The 15910-nt window shown below is 42.0% G+C and overlaps 3 protein-coding genes across 3 annotated transcripts; 2 read left to right on the top strand and 1 right to left on the bottom strand.

Annotated features, from left to right (window-relative positions):
* Positions 1–4156: 4156 nt before the first annotated feature.
* Positions 4157–4846, top strand: cldn35 (claudin 35; the record flags this gene model as incomplete). Its single annotated transcript, XM_083681088.1, has 1 exon — positions 4157–4846. One exon carries the CDS (start codon positions 4157–4159, stop codon positions 4844–4846), a length of 690 nt encoding a protein of 229 aa, XP_083537214.1.
* A 929-nt stretch (positions 4847–5775) lies between these two features.
* airim (AFG2 interacting ribosome maturation factor) lies at positions 5776–8517 on the bottom strand. The gene is made up of 4 exons (XM_083681052.1): positions 8055–8517; positions 7680–7859; positions 6319–6437; positions 5776–6181 (listed from the first exon to the last, which is right to left on the bottom strand). Exons 1-4 carry the CDS (start codon positions 8321–8323, stop codon positions 6150–6152), a joined length of 600 nt encoding a protein of 199 aa, XP_083537178.1. The 5' UTR covers positions 8324–8517; the 3' UTR covers positions 5776–6149.
* Positions 8518–8661: 144 nt separating this feature from the next.
* On the top strand, positions 8662–14262 carry cdca8 (cell division cycle associated 8). Its single transcript, XM_083681079.1, has 11 exons — positions 8662–8738; positions 9000–9085; positions 9189–9320; positions 9883–9920; positions 10207–10282; positions 10412–10485; positions 11403–11482; positions 11586–11681; positions 11793–11922; positions 12206–12292; positions 12589–14262. The coding sequence occupies exons 2-11, from the start codon at positions 9007–9009 to the stop codon at positions 12622–12624; spliced, it is 828 nt and encodes a 275-aa protein (XP_083537205.1). The 5' UTR covers positions 8662–8738; positions 9000–9006; the 3' UTR covers positions 12625–14262.
* Positions 14263–15910: the final 1648 nt, after the last annotated feature.

Below are 15910 nucleotides of genomic sequence, written 5' to 3'. Positions count from 1 at the left end.
TTTACAGACACCCCCCATTCAATTTCAAGCATTTCTATTTTGACTATAAAAGGCACAAGATCACATGCGGTCAAATCATAAGCTGTGGGCTTGTGCTGCGTTCTTCAGTTAATACCTGAACCAGTAAAGCAGTTAATACCTGAACCAGTAAAGCAGTTAATACCTGAACCAGTAAAGCCACTGAGGACCAGCCGACTCACTATTGTGTTTTCCGTTTATTCTTTCAGAATAAATCATTTCTAAAAATATGTCACCCCTTGAGTCAGCTTGCACTCTATGAGTGTTACATATTTTTGGCGAGCAAACAGCGGTAGCATCTAGTGAGACGACCCAGAACCTTCTGTCCACCATCATCTTCACCACCAACGGTAACATCACATCTACGGTATAACAAGAACAGAGGTATGGAGTCTTTACTGACTGAAGTCATGGCCGTCCTATAACAGTTGGACCACTCACTCATTAAAGTATGTGAGTACACAACATGTGCTATGCCTGCTGAGGGGGGGTTCTCCAGCAAAACAAAGACAGGGCACATAAAGACCATTGAAAGCAAACTGAAGGACATGGGAGAAAAGGAAAGTGATGAGGAATGTGTGTGTATGTACCTGAAAAGCCTACTCACATACATGGAAGAGATGAGAGAGATGAGTCGAGGGCCAAGCAACATTGCACCTGATCAAAGCCACCTTTTCAGCCCCAAGCACCAGTATGCCCCGTCAGCATGTGAGCACCACCTGAATGACCGGTTTCTATCCCTCAGCCACTATCCAGCCGAGGAGGTAAGAAACAGCACCCCTCATCACACACACGTGCCTGAAGTCATGCTCCGGAGGGAATTTAAGATCATGGGACAGATAGGGGAAAGAGGACAAAAAGACAAGCTGTCCTACACTAGTCTAGTCCACCAGATTGAAGCAATGGAAGAGATGAGAGAGGTGAGTAGAGGGCCAAGCAACACTGCACCTGATCAAAGCCACCTTTTCAGCCCCCAAGCACCAGGATGCCCCGTCAGTAACATATGCATAAGAATAGTTTGAAGCAGCAAGAAGTACTATCAAAAGACCTATAGGAATATTTGATTAATGATAATACTATACAGGCTGGTTTCCCAGACACAGATTAAGCCAAATCCTAAACTAAAATGGATCTCCAATGGAGATTTTCTATTGAAAATCTTATTTAGTCCAAGACTAGGCTTAACCTGTGTCCGGGAAAATGTCCCTATGAGTATTATAGAGAATTATAACAGAAAACATCCTGTAGGAAATCGTATAAGAATATGATAGTGGGTAAGAGATTATTATTATAGGACACTATAAACCCACTAAAGAAATCATATAACATCCTATGGGAATACTATAGTTATATTCCGTAAGGGACAGTCTTAAAGCCACTACTAATTAATAACATACAAAACTGTTAATAATAATAATAATAATAATAATAATAATAATAATAATAATGAATATTATTGTTATTATGCATTAAATTTGTATAGTGCTTTCTCATGGACTCAAAGCGCTTAACATGTCAAGAATATGATTTTTTTTTAAATAACTAATACAAATATAGGAGGACCGTTACAGAACATACATAACATAGGGCCCTGTACATTGAAAGCCTGCCTGAACAGGTGAGTTTTTAGCAAGGTCTTAAAAGAGTCAATACTGTCAGCAGCTCTGACAGTGTGGGGGAGAGCATTCCACAGACGAGGAGCAGCAGATGAGAAAGCCTATATAATATATAAAAAGCAATATAATTGGGTGTCACACACATTTCTTGGATTTTTGAGTGCATACCACTGATTTCTGGCTGTTAATAACACCTGTATGATGCCGTTTCGCAACAGGCAAATATGTCTATTCATCAAAATGGATGGCTGCCTGTGGTCCCGCCCCTCAGGCTCTCTTTGTGTCATTACCCCTCCTCTCTGATTTCCTGTGTCCCGTCCTGTTGTCATGACCACCGTTACCAAGGAGAGGAGGCCACACAAGAAAGGAAACCCGAACCGTTGATCTTGTTGCCGTAATATTTAATTCATCACCATAGACACCGAAGTTCGATATAGTGAGAGAGGGACAAACGATTGTAAGCAAAATACAGAGCTTGCTCAGTCACAAAATTACAGGTGTTGGTACATTGGCACATTGTTGGTAACAAAAATAACACCCCCCTCTCACAATAACACAACCTTCACAACGAAATGTGTTCTCATTGTTTTCACATAAATTACAAACCGAAAACACATTTTTGCAAAAATATTTACACACAATACTCTATATGAAAGCATAACTTGCATGTGAGATGTTCTTGATGCTACAGAATTGAAAGTGGAAGTCTGTTTTGCAGGTTGTCATTTGAGAGCATGGAACTTTGTAATTGATAATTGATGCCAGTCACTTCCCAGTAGTGTAAAGCCTTTGGATGCCTCATATGGATGGACAGCACTCTTGTGCTATTCTGAAGTAGATATTTTTTTTCACAGTTATTTGGATCTCTCATTTTGATCGAAACCAGAAATCTCTACCTCATGGTGAATTTGTACTTTCTTACAACTGATTTCATCAGTCTGTTGAGGTAACCCTGCTGCGCGCCATCCCTTGAGGGCATTTGCTTTTCACCTTGCGTTGTTTTTTGTGTTGTTTTCGGCTTTGTAGTCAAGGCCAGTCTGCTTCACCTACTCCCCACAAACATACATATTACTCCACCTAGCCCGCGGTTTAGCAGTTCTACCTTTCATTGCAGCCACAGACAAAAAGCAGAGTGAAAGCTGATTTTTGTAAAAGCTCATTTAGAGCATTAAAGCCCAATTGTAGAGGCCCCCTAGATTGTCTTTGTGTTAATTGATCCACCTACAGACACCACTCTCTCACCCCCTCTACTCTCTCTCTCTCTCTCTCTCTCTCTCTCTCTCTCTCTCTCTCTCTCTCTCTCTCTCTCTCTCTCTGTCACCCCCTCTCTCTATCGTCAGGCATAGTGCAGCTCTTGAGGTTGTCTGTGAACAGGGTTGTTGTGAAGATGGGAGGGACACAGCTGCTCTACTTCTCTGACTGTCTAACTAAGTGGACCTGCCTGCTACCAATACTCTAACAGGGGCTGGTCTGACCCATTTGGGTTGGCGTGAGCAGGGGGAGGGAAGCTGAACCTGCGTTGAGTCTGAAGTGGCCTCTGCAGGCTCGGACCCCTTTGTGCTCATTGTGACGAGACACTTCAACAGACGGCTGCGGCTGATGAAGTCTGCCTCATCACTCTCTGAGACTGTGCTCTCTCAGACGACACTACCACCATTTACGGTGTAGCTGGTACAACAACACGGGAGCATTAACCAGCAGAGAAACGATGGCTTGTGAGTGGAGGTGAATTTTAGATACGCTGACCAAATACCAAAATGCTTTATTGACTGTACTTGCGTCAGTTGACTGATTTTTTGGTGCTTCATCAGAATTGTTTTTTTCTGTGTTATATCTCTCGTGGAATACTGTTCATATTTTGCGGACTACGGTTCTTGCCTCCCACGGATTAGGATACAATAGCGCCGGCTCTGAATCAAGGTATCAAATTTTATCGGCCTGATCCATCTAGGTAAGGCTACACCAAACCTGGAGAGTAACTGAGACACTCATCCTCCCAATCAGCCCAGCGTTTGGGTTAGCGTGAGGTTGAAGAGCCAGTACTGCTGACAGACGTGGATGACATCGATTCTACCCACAAACCCACTCGGCCCGATGGTGCCAAAGTATTTGAAGCGCGATCAATACGTCATGAGTGATCTGCCACAAGTGGCTGCACTGTTATTGGCTCTTCAATAATTAATCAGTTGAACAGAGAAAGAGGGAGAAAGTAAGTCAGCTTGGAGTGACGGATGTTGGAGGAGGAGAGGATCACCGGAAAACAGAGAGTGTGTTTGGACGGTCTGTGAAGTTGAAAACATCTGGCTGGATGCTAGAAAGAAGAACACACACCAAAAAAGATTGAGAAGGGCAAGTGGTTTCAGAAGTTGGGGGTGACCAAAACAGGAAAGCGAGCAGAGGGAAGACAGAGAGCAGAGGGAAGGGGACACGTAGAGCAGGAAGCCTGTAGAGAGAGAAAAGCAGAAGTGGTCCAGTCGGTCTAGTGAGGTTACGGTAGGGATCCCGAAACGTCAGGGTCAGTCATGGTTAACACAGGGATGCAGCTCATCAGCTTCACGTGTGCTGTGACTGGCTGGGTCATGGCTATCGCTGTGACGGCCCTGCCTCAGTGGAAGGTCACAGCCTTCATCGGCAGCAACATCCTTACCTCAGAGATCAAATGGGAGGGCATCTGGATGAACTGCATCTACCAGACCACGGGTCACATGCAGTGCAAGACCTACGACTCCATGCTGGCTCTGCCACCCGACATCCAGGCGGCCCGCGCACTCATGTGCGTGGCCATCTTCTTGGGCTGGCTCTCCTGCACCGTCTCCTGCTGCGGTATGAAGTGCACCACCTGTGCCGGAGACGACCGTCGCGCCAAGGCGGGCATCGCCCTGTCAGGAGGGGTCTTGTTCATCCTGACGGGCTTGTGCGTGCTGGTGCCCGTTTCCTGGACCGCCAACACGGTTGTCCAGGACTTCTACAACCCCAACGTGCCCATCATGCACAAGCGGGAGCTGGGCCAGGCCATCTACCTGGGCTGGGCGGCCGCCGTCATCCTCATGATCAGCGGGGCCGTGCTGAGCAGCACCTGCCCCCACATGGAGAGAGGAGGGGGGTACCGCCGGGGCTACATGGGTCGAAGCTTCGCTAACACACGCCCCTCCATGCACGAGCCTCCTAAACCCATCTCCTCCAACAGCCTGCCCCTGAAGGAATATGTGTAGTCAGGACGAGGATGGGAATGTGGAGGGAAGGCGGATTATTATGGAAGGAAGTTTTGAAAGCCAGTAAAGTGGTAGACTGAAGGAGAAGCAGTGACTGGGTGGGGAGGGAGGGGATGTTGTCACATGAAGGTTTTGAGAACGTGAAATGGTGGATTTTTGATTGTATACTGCAGTTACCTCTCTTTTATTGTGAGCCTGATGGATTTTGATTTACTATGTTTTTATTGCCGAATGTATTCAATTTAATTCAACTTTTTTTACATGTATACATGTCTTTTTATTGTTTTGAGACAAGTCTCCATGACCATTATCATCGTCTGTATCTGTTTTAGACTGGCCTTCATTACACTGTAATAGGTTGTTTGTCGTGAGCAGAGACGTCCTTCAGATGATGACTGATCACACTGTCAAATCAATGCTGTGACGGCCTTCTAGGTCAAGTCATCACTCACATATTACCGTTTTGTTTGACTTGTGTTGTGAAGATTGTAGTGATTTCTTTCCGCAATTCTTGTTAGATAACCATTTTATTATTTTCACAAAATGTCACAACTATTCAATGGAGTTTGAATAGGTCAAATTGTAAAATAATAAAACACTTTTCCAAAGGGTGTTTTAATAAATAACTAACCCTAACTTTTACCTGATTAACGTTCAAAAAGTGACCTCCCCTGTGCAATTATCAAAATGGTCCCTGCTGCTGTTGGCCAGAGTATTTTGGGCCCTTATGATGGAGGTCCATGCTTAGCTGAGCAGATGACAGAATCTGAATTCTCATTTTGCAAGTCAATGATGACTTTCCCAAACAGACACACCATTCTGCCAGATCTTACATGTTCAGCTCAGCAAATCCTCAGGAGCGCAGGGAAGGATGAAAGTCTTCTGTCAACATAAGTTAGTGAGCGAGAGAAAGAGGTGGCACCGATGTTTTAACACTTTATTTTCTTTCAATCATATTCCATGATATTAGGACCATCTCCCCTGCTAAACATAAATACACAGCAGGGTCCTAGTCTGCTGTAACAGACATTCTGTCTATTATGTGGTTGTCTACTCCATTTAGTCCTTTCCTTTGTTATCACAGTCAAGTCAGGCGTTCCTGTACCAATCAGAGGAACCCAGAGTTTTTCTTCGTTAGGAGAACTCCTGGCCCTCCATTTCAAATGAGATGCATCCAGGGATTGTGTCAATCTGACCAGGATCTTTCATCTTTAACACATTGCAGAGTCTAGTTATTGCAGACCATCTCTCTCGCCTTCAGATCCACTAGGCAGTGCTTTCTGACACACACTCCTGTCTCGTTTCACTCAATGAATGACACCTTAAACAGTGTATCTGAAATGAGACAAAAAAGGCTAAAGTCAAATTTTGATGCATTTTATTCAGGAACGTGTTGAGCAAAGTGAAAACAGTGAGAGTAAAGAGAATGCTGAGGGACGCAAACAGAGCCTCGTACCCGTAGATGGGCTTACCTGAGATGCTTTCCTCGTCACTGGGTGAGTCCAGGGACTCCCATCTCTTGGGAGCAGTTTCCAGATGGGAGAAGTCTTCGGGCCTCAATGTCTTAAGCAGATTCTTTCTCCGAATATATCTGGACACTTAGCTGAGGAAAAGCATCTCTCTTGTTTTCTCTCTTACATAATTTACAGTGGACTGATACACACAGCATGCACGCAGCAGGCACTGGCCATACAGACAGAGAAAGGCAGCGTTCCAGGTTGAACACATTGCATTCGCCTGACATATCTCACCTGGATAAGTGTTTAATATGTCACCAAACCACAACATATGACATACAGTGCCTTCAGAAAGTATTCAGACCCCTTCACTTTTTCCACATTTTGTTGTGTTATACACTCAATTTAAAATGGATCAAATTCATTTTTTCCCTCATCAATCTACACACAATACCCTATAATGACGAAGCCAAAACAAGTATTTAGAAATGTTTGCTAATTTATTAGGACAATTCCTTCAACCTCAAGGCCTGGTTTTTGCTCTGACATGCACTCTCATCTGTGGGACCTTATATAGACAGTTGTTTGCCGGTCCAAATCATGTCCAATCAATTGAATTTACCACAGGTGGACTCCAATCAAGTCACAGAAACATCTCAAGGATGATCAATGGAAAAAGGATGCACCTGAGCTCAATTTCGAATGTCATAGCAAAGGGTCTGAATACTTATGTAAATGTGATATTTCAGTTTTTTTATTTTTAATAAATTAGCAAACATTTCTAAAAACCTGTTTTGGCTTTGTCATTATGGGGTATTGTGTGTAGATTGATGAGGGGAAAAAAATAATTTAATCCATTTTAGAATAAGGCTGTAACATAACAAAATGTGGAAAAAGTTAAGGGATCTGAATACTTTCCGAATGCACTGTACATGAGATATTTCTGTATTTAAAGTTGAATATATTTACTGAAATTTCTAAAAACCAGTTTTCCCTTTGTCATTTCAGGGTATTGTGTGTGGATTGATGGCAAATTCTTTCAATGTAATCCATTTTAAATTGAATCTATAACATAACAAAATGTGGAAAAAGTGAAGGGGTCTGAATACTTTCTGAAGGCACTGTAGCAATCTGATATTCGGCAGTGCAGTCGATGACCTGGGCCCAGTATTTCAGAACTTGTCATTTGGATCAGAATGATCCAGATTATTGATTTTTTGCCATCCAAAATCCGACCAAGCTGGCTGATTTCCCCTATACGACTAAACAATATGCCAGATAAATCTGATCCTGGATAGAAAAAAAGAATCCGGGTCATTCTGATCTAGATCAGATCAGTTTTGAAATCCTGGGCCCTGGACCGTGCTCAAAGATACTGTCGGCGATAGTAACGCTCTGCGTCCTCTAGCCACTCCAACATGTCAGCTATGGATGGGGTTGTGGCGGACCTCTGTATGCAGACAGCGAGGTCAAGGCTGTCTGTGTGCTGCTCATACAACTGGAACGCACCAGACACTTGGTTACTGATGCCATCTCGTACTGACTGGAGTTGACACCTGTAAGAAAGAACACTCTCTGTGGTAAAACTGGATCAGGGGAGACTTGTGGAGGTAGAAATCTGAGGACGGGCACATTGTAATGCATGGAATGGAATCATTTCTATCTCCACTGAACTGGATCAATGTCAATGTCTCCGAGTCTGACCTTTGTGTTTGATTATGTCAAGTTAAGTGAATAAACATGCGTCTTACATTTTCTCCATGAGTTTAGTCAAGACGACATCCACTGCCTGCAGGAGCTTGAAGTGTATACGCTCCTGAAGGTCGGGAAAGGTGTGAAGAGGGGTGTTCGCAATGTGCACATTGTGAAGAGCCCGCAACTGCTCTGCGAGGTTTCCAAGTGAAACCATCAAGGCAGTGCATTCAGCCAACACTGAATTCCATACTTTCTGATTGTTCTCCAAGCTTTGAAAACATTTTTTCAAGACTTGCTGAAGTGATAACAATGCCGGCGTGGACATTTTTTAGAAATGATACAGCTCAATACTCAAAGCAGAAAGGAGCCCACTTTTTCAACGAATAACATTTGCTCGAATACTTTACTGTTGTTTATTGTTACATCACATCGCCAATTGTTTTGCGAAAAATAAAGAAGTGATCGAACTTCACATAAAAACTGTGAATCCTTCTCCAACGTTACCACACGTTGCCCATGTAGCTGCGTCCAACTTCCGGTCTGCTGATATAAACATTGAGTTTGATTGGTTGAAATGGGTGACGTCGGGACGTCAAGCAAAGGAGAGTCCTGATTGGCTGATCTGTCCTTCCTGCGCTGCGCGTAAATTTGAAATTTTCCGATCAACTGCAGCTAGAGCCGAGGAAAGAGAGGGAGCAGCAGGACAGTCAGTTAGCTCATTAAAACCATAATCCCTACAGGTAAATCCCGATCATTTGTTTTACATTAACTAATAGGAATGTATTGAGTGTCATTGTTTTGTTTTTTTGGTCATAATAGACCGAGCTACCAGTTCGCTAACTAACTAGCTGACAACGTTAACCGTTGACATTCATCAAAAAGTCTGCTGCTGCTAGCTACTTCACTTGTTAGCTAACTAGCTAGGTAGTAGTTACTTAGCTTTGTATTCAACGTTAATAAGCGACGTTTTGCCACAAATCTTTTGAAATCTGTATTCACAGAGTCACCATGGCACCCAGAAAACAGCGTAAAAAGAACCCCAAGATGGACAAATTGGAGGCATTCCTCGCGGATTTCGACAGTGAGGGTACGTGAACAGCAATGCTAACGTTGGCTAACAAGTTAGCTACTGTTTACCGATGTGATGTCATCTTGCATGACCCGTATTTATAAACGATATCTTTGTGTAGTGGAAACCGTAATTGAGAGGCTGAAGGAGAGGACCAACAGCCTCCTGAAAGATGCGGACAATTTATACAACATGGCCTTGATCAAACTCCCAAAGGTAGAGAGACAGATGAACTGGCTTCAGCACAACAATGGTAAGTGGAGTCCAATGGCAAAGCATGAAACGGATGATGTGTCATGCTATTACATTATAACTGGAAAGGATAGGCTGTTATGGATAGTCAGGCTATTTGAAATGTGTCAGATCTAATCATCATGTATAGTCAGCATTTAGTTGAAACGTGCTTTATAATTTATAATTTTTTATTATTATTACACTTAATTTCAAATTGGCATCAACAAAATAATTGACATAAGAGCCAATAATAATGAAATGTTGTTATTCATAAAGCGCTTTCATTGACAAAGACTCAGAATAAGTGTAATGTGCATGTTTTTAATGGGGAGCCCCATGCCATGAATGCTTGCAGTGGCGTGGAGAAGCTTCTATGCTTCAGTTGATGTGACGGTGGGATCTATTGATGTTACAGAGATGGTCGATGGTCCTCTGAGCTTGATATCATAAGTGAGATGTAAATACAGCGTTATAGTGCGCTAGATGCCACTGAAATGATGCCTGTTATCCATATCTATACAATTCTACGTCCAGCAGGAGGCATTGCACACTGACACTGACTCCTCTCCATCTCCCTGTAGGCGCAGAGAAACCCAAGTTCCCTGTGGAGGACGATAAGGTGGGTGCATACTGCATGACTGCAGCAGACACAGTTCACATGGTTTGCTGATATATGTTGGCGGCCAACACCGACCATGCAGAAATTATACCCCACGTCTAACAAAATCACATTCAAGTTTTCGTTTTGAAGTCACCATTTTCACCAAAGTCTCAATACACTATACATCATAGATATTCAGGAATGTCTCGTCAGCTTTTAAGTAAGTTGACAGTCTGTTGTAGGAGCCATGGAAGTGTCAGTCCCTCGGCTGCTCACAGTGATGCTTCTGTCTGTTCACCTGTAGATTAAAGAGGAAGCTGCTAAGGTTCAGAGTGTCATGGCTGAAGTCCACACCATTCCAGCCAAATCTGCAAAAAAACGTAAGTCACGACACCCACTGCTGTGCTCCTCACTAACTTCTACAGCACTACATCTGTATACTTTTACAATACTATATCTTTGTTCTTATACTGTACTTGTGTCACACCGGATTGTGCTTTTCTCTTCAGTCTTGAAGAAAGAGGGTGAAGCCAGGAGCAGCTCAGAGGCTGAGGAGAACACTATTCAGACTACGGTGAAGAAGGTCAGTGTTGTCAATGGGCACTGTTTTGCAGATGTTACCATGTGTGGAGGATTGGAGACCTTATACTTTTCTGTCTTCTTTCCTTTGTGCCATCTTATCTGAATGAACATACTTAATTGATCAAAGCAATGTGGTTGAACCCTATTCGATCATGCATATAATCGTCTGGGGGGTCAAAACTCATGTACCATACACTTGTGTACACCTTTTAAAGCTAATTCAAACAACAGCAAAGCGGGCTCCCTGTAAGCAGCTGAGGTATGGGGCCTGGAGAAATGTAACCACCACCATCCATGAGATAACAATGATAGTTTTAACCATGTTTTGAAGCTAGACACTGTTTGTTTACAATTACATTGTCTATTATCCAAACCATCTTTAAACCAACCAAAATAAGACACTGCAAGCCCAAGTTTCTTCTGGGACTTATATATTCTAGTCTTTCATTTACACTACTGCTATTGGGTAAAGTATATCTACTTGAATTATACTTTCTTTAAAAAATGTACCAGTCAAAAGTTTGGACACACCTTGCCAAGAGCAAAGCTGTCATCAAAGCAAAAGGTGGCTACTTTGAAGAATCTAAAATATAAAACATATTCTGGTTTGTTTAACACTTTTGTTTACTACATAATTCCATATGTGTTCCTTCATAGTTTTGATGTCTTCTATATTCATCTACAATGTAGAAAAATAATAAAAAAAATAAAGAAAAACCATTGAATGAGAAGGTGTGTCCAAACTTTTGACTGGTACAGTATGTATTAAATATTTTTTTTCCCCATGGTCGACCCATTACCGCGGTTATACGATTACCGTCACCGCCCTAGTGGTCATCAAAGAAAGGAGGCAAGGACCATAAGTCATGTTAGCCTCTGCAGAAAATAATGAGTGCCTCATTCATCTCTTATCAATAGGCCAAATCAAGGAAACCCCCACCGACGTCCAAGAGAGCCAAGGCCCTCTCAGTCAACGCGCAGAACTCTTCTATCAGGAAGTAAGATGTTTTCCTCAGTCCTAATCGTCTCATACTATCGTGAAATATGTGTGATGTGATGCATAAGCTGGGATTAATTTAATGTGACACTTTTTGTGTTCAGGTCCAATAGGAAGCCTCTCGTCACTCCTGCACGGAACATGCTGGACTGTTCCCTCATGGGCACCACCCCTCTCATCACCCCCCGCTTTGACCCCAGGTGAGCGGACTTTCACAATGACAGTACTAAAGTATGTTTTCATTAGCAGATGGGTCTTCAAACCTTAGTTCAGGGCTAAGAGGACAATCCTTCCTTCTTGTCATATCCCAGACTGCCCAAGACCCCTGCAGTGAGGATACCTCGGCACAAAGAGAGGGTGTACAGCATCTCTGTCAATGGCTCTCCTATTTCCGGGGGAGGTGAGGACATTGTCATCAACGTCCCTGTGGGAAACGGAGAGGTAAGTTATCTTAAGTTAGCAGCCTTCCATTGGTCTCTTCAGAGCAGATATGCTAGTACCTCTATGCTAGCACCTCTGTCTGAGCTGCTGTCTGTTGACTTGGACAGGGGCCCTCACTGTCCCCTTGGATGTGTCTGAAATATGTCTGTATCCCTCTGAGCTCAGAGTATCTTTGTCTATGCGTAAATAGCTGTTTAAATAAATAAATAAATTTCCAGTCTGACATTGATTCACTGACATGGCACTAGGCTTTGCTCACTAAGTGTTTTTATTTTGGATCCAGTCTATTCAGCTGCTGGCCAGTCAGATGGACACTGTGGACCTCAGCCAGTTGGATGAGACAGCCCTACGGAGCATTCGCTTGCTGCAGGTTTGTTTTTGACCAAACAGCTGTATTGTACTTTTAATCTACTGTTTTGCTGATTGATTATCATTACTGTTGCTATTTGTAATTTGTATGATGTATTAGTTGGCTCACAAGTAGTTATAGTGGTGAAACATTTTTCTTCTCTTAAACCAAGAACCTTATTGTGCATGACTGTAAACTTCCTGTATGTGTAATATTTGGTTTAGATTTGTGCGTTTTCTAAACCATACCTTTTGCCTGGTTAGGCCGTGAGGGAGTTGCTTTTACCATCAAACTCACTGTTACTCTTCTCTTCACAGAACCGACTCACAACTCTGTGTGGAACATCTGAGTGACCTTGCAAATCCTGCCTTTTTTTGTACTGTACATGATTCTACACACACATTTCTCTGAACATATTGATATTTTATAATTGTATATTTCTCTTTTAATGCATAGATATGTTAATAGATGTCAAGTCTGTATCATGAGGTGTTTCCTCTGGGTTTGGTGAGAATGAATATAGGTTATTCTTTTTTTTAAAAACATATTTCAAAGATGTTACTCGCATGCATACTTTTCGTCGGTGTTGAAGTTTTTTTTGTTTGTTCAGAAATGCCCTATAATGCAGCAATATTTGTTTCCAATGATGGCTTTAGATGTCAAGTTTGTAGATATGAAAACCTATGAATAAACCTCTCTCGCCCCCCCTCCATTAATGCATCATGACCTAACCAATATTAGTAGATATGCATCACTACTGAGATGGTGAGTTATTGTCATTGTCTCCCAAAAAACAATGCTTAATGGCCATGATAAATCTGTAGCGATCAAGGAATTAGATCACATGATAAAGAATGTTCAGTGAAGAGAGCTCTTTTGTGCCTATCAAAGTGCTTACTGAAATCTGGTGTTGGTCGAGCAGTGGCATTTACACACCTAGTTGATGTTGTGTTTGTTTGTCAGGCCTGGTTTGACCTTTGACGGCATCTGTCCAGTTCAAGCTGTCTGACCAGACAACTCAATGTAAGAATGTCACGGTGTTTGATAGACCAGTTCATCATCCCAATGTCAAAGTGTGTCAGATCTAGTGAAGAATGGTAATAGAAATCATGTGTCTTTTTACAAATGTTTTTTTTTACTTGGAATGTTGAATGTTTCCCTGGCAAAGGTGCTGGACAATAATAATTGACTAAACCTTCCAACCTTGTAAGTCAATGCCCTCTATGAAGACAACACAGGAAGACATGAATGTTATTTTAAGAAACATTAATAGGAAATCATCAGCCCCATAACTATCTCCAAGACCAGTTGATGTGTCAATCAAAATCATATGGATTTTCTGTCAACCTGTACATGTTTGTGACAGTCTTTCTCGAAATTAGTGATTGATATACTTTCTCTTTGTTTTCATTTATTTATTCATATGTCTCAATCATAATGATGGTGTATTTATTCTCCAAGTTGGAATTACATGATTTATTTAGTTGAAAATTAGGTTCTTTCAGTTTTGTGATTTTTTTTAAAAGCCAGCTAGATGGGCCATATAGGGTAGATTAAAGACAAATACTTTAACCATGCAGTTTCTCAGCATGGTTACAGCTGAAAAAAAGTCAAAGTAAAGCCTTTATCAAAAACTATAAATTCTTTGAAATTACCTTCTGCTAATTACTAATTGATAGTAAAGATACACAAACACATCTCCATTTGAAAGTTTTTATTGCCGCCTTCACATGGCTATACAAAATCATGTACTGTAAGTCCAGCCAATCATAAGATCCTAAACGTTACTGATGTCAAATAATCATATATATGTATGCCATTTAGCTGACGCTTTTATCCAAAGCGACTTACATTGCAGTGAGTGCATACATTTCGGACCATTGATTCAGGTCAACTTATGTCTAAACAGTATTCAAACCCACCAGTATTCATACATATTCAAAACTAGTTTTACACATGAATCAAATGACATAATGTTAGACAAGGCAGTGGACAGGTGGCTGCGAAGTGTCGAGCACGCGCAATTTCGAGCGCGCACAGGCAGTGTTGGGCGCACAAATTATGGTGCGTTCAGCGGCTTTATGAAACCAGGAGATAAGAGTTCCCGAGTGGGAAATAACCATGACAACCCTCCAAGTCTGCGTTCCAAGTGGGAAACTCAGACCTGTATGATAATACCCGAGTTTACGAGTTGTGACCTATCCACTGTAACCTGGATACAGACGCTGATTTCGACAATAAATAGTAAAAATGTCAACATGTGTTCATCTGTCTGTACAATTTCGACCAATGTAACTGAACAATCACACGTGTATGTATAATGTATGTTTGTAGTTTCTTAAAAGTCATTATGAATTACAAACGAAATGTAATTGGTTGAAGAGTTGTTCCCTCAAAAGCACTCATTTCGGAGTTATGACTTCACCAACTGGGACCGACGAGTTCCCGAGAACCAATCACACCATTAGGCCTATTAACAAAGTAAACATTCATCATTTCAACAACACTTAAGTGAAGAGACACTCACGGGTCACGAGAATTTTGCTAGTACTGTCACAGTAAAGATGAAAAATGGGCTTCTTGATAACGGTTGACCCCTATTGCCAAACATTATTACTCAAGTGGATGGGCGTGATGCTGTTGGAGGAGGGGTCTTTGCGACAGGTGCAGGCGGAACTGAAAATTACTGTAGTCGACTCAACCATTTCTGAAGGCATCAAGGGTTAGTAGCAATTTGTATGTTTTAAATACCAGTATTAATCATATTAATTAACGACTGGTCAGTGGGGATAATGGTAAACGAAAGGCTGTATTATGTGTCTTCAGCAAGTTAGATCACACACTGTGGGCCACAGCCTGGGAAGATTTATACTACAATTTGTAGCCATGATGGATATGTGGTATCTGTACTAGCTACGGTCGCTGTCCAAGGTCCTGATGGTGATTGAGTCGTGAATGGCGCTACTCTTGCTTTCCAAGGTCCTGATTGAGGTGATACTACAGTTGAGGCTTGCTTGATAACGTTAGTTATCGAACGTTTTTGACACTAAATGGCTTGATAAATGTGTCATGGGTTTTAGCAATGCAGATCATATACCAGCTGTACTGGATCTATTTTCTTAGCTAGCTGGCTAGCCTGTGCTAACATTACTGGTGCTGACATTTGTCGCAATTAAACACGATGTGATGTCCTGGCACCTTCAGGCATTTAGTTCGTCTTTAACATGTAGCTGTATCGTCGTAGTTAAAGGTAGAGCATGACAGGACGTTAAATGTTAGCTATAGTGTGGAGTACTGTAGAATAGCTTAGCATCCTCAGCAGCTAGCTAACGAGTGTATCCTCGAATACTAGCAACATAGCTAACAACAATCTCTCGTTGGTATTCTCCATCTCTGTGACTGTGTCAGCAAAGGATTCTTCACACCCCTGTCCTATCCATAAGGCTATTTAATCATTCTTTAACCAGACTATGTCTATATTATGTCTAAGTCTATATTGAGAACCAGTTCTCATTCACAATAACTCCGGCTTATCATACCTCGGAGATGAGTGTTCATTTCTCATAATCCCCTGTCCGGTTCTTTAAGCCTAAATAATAGTCTACACTTGTATGTTACAGCAACCTTACGATGAATGTC

Source organism: Argentina silus (assembly GCF_951799395.1).
Source record: "Argentina silus genome assembly, chromosome: 11".
Lineage (NCBI taxonomy): Eukaryota > Metazoa > Chordata > Actinopteri > Argentiniformes > Argentinidae > Argentina > Argentina silus.
Note: the sequence above shows the minus strand (reverse complement) of the source record. Positions and strands in the feature narration are given on the sequence as shown.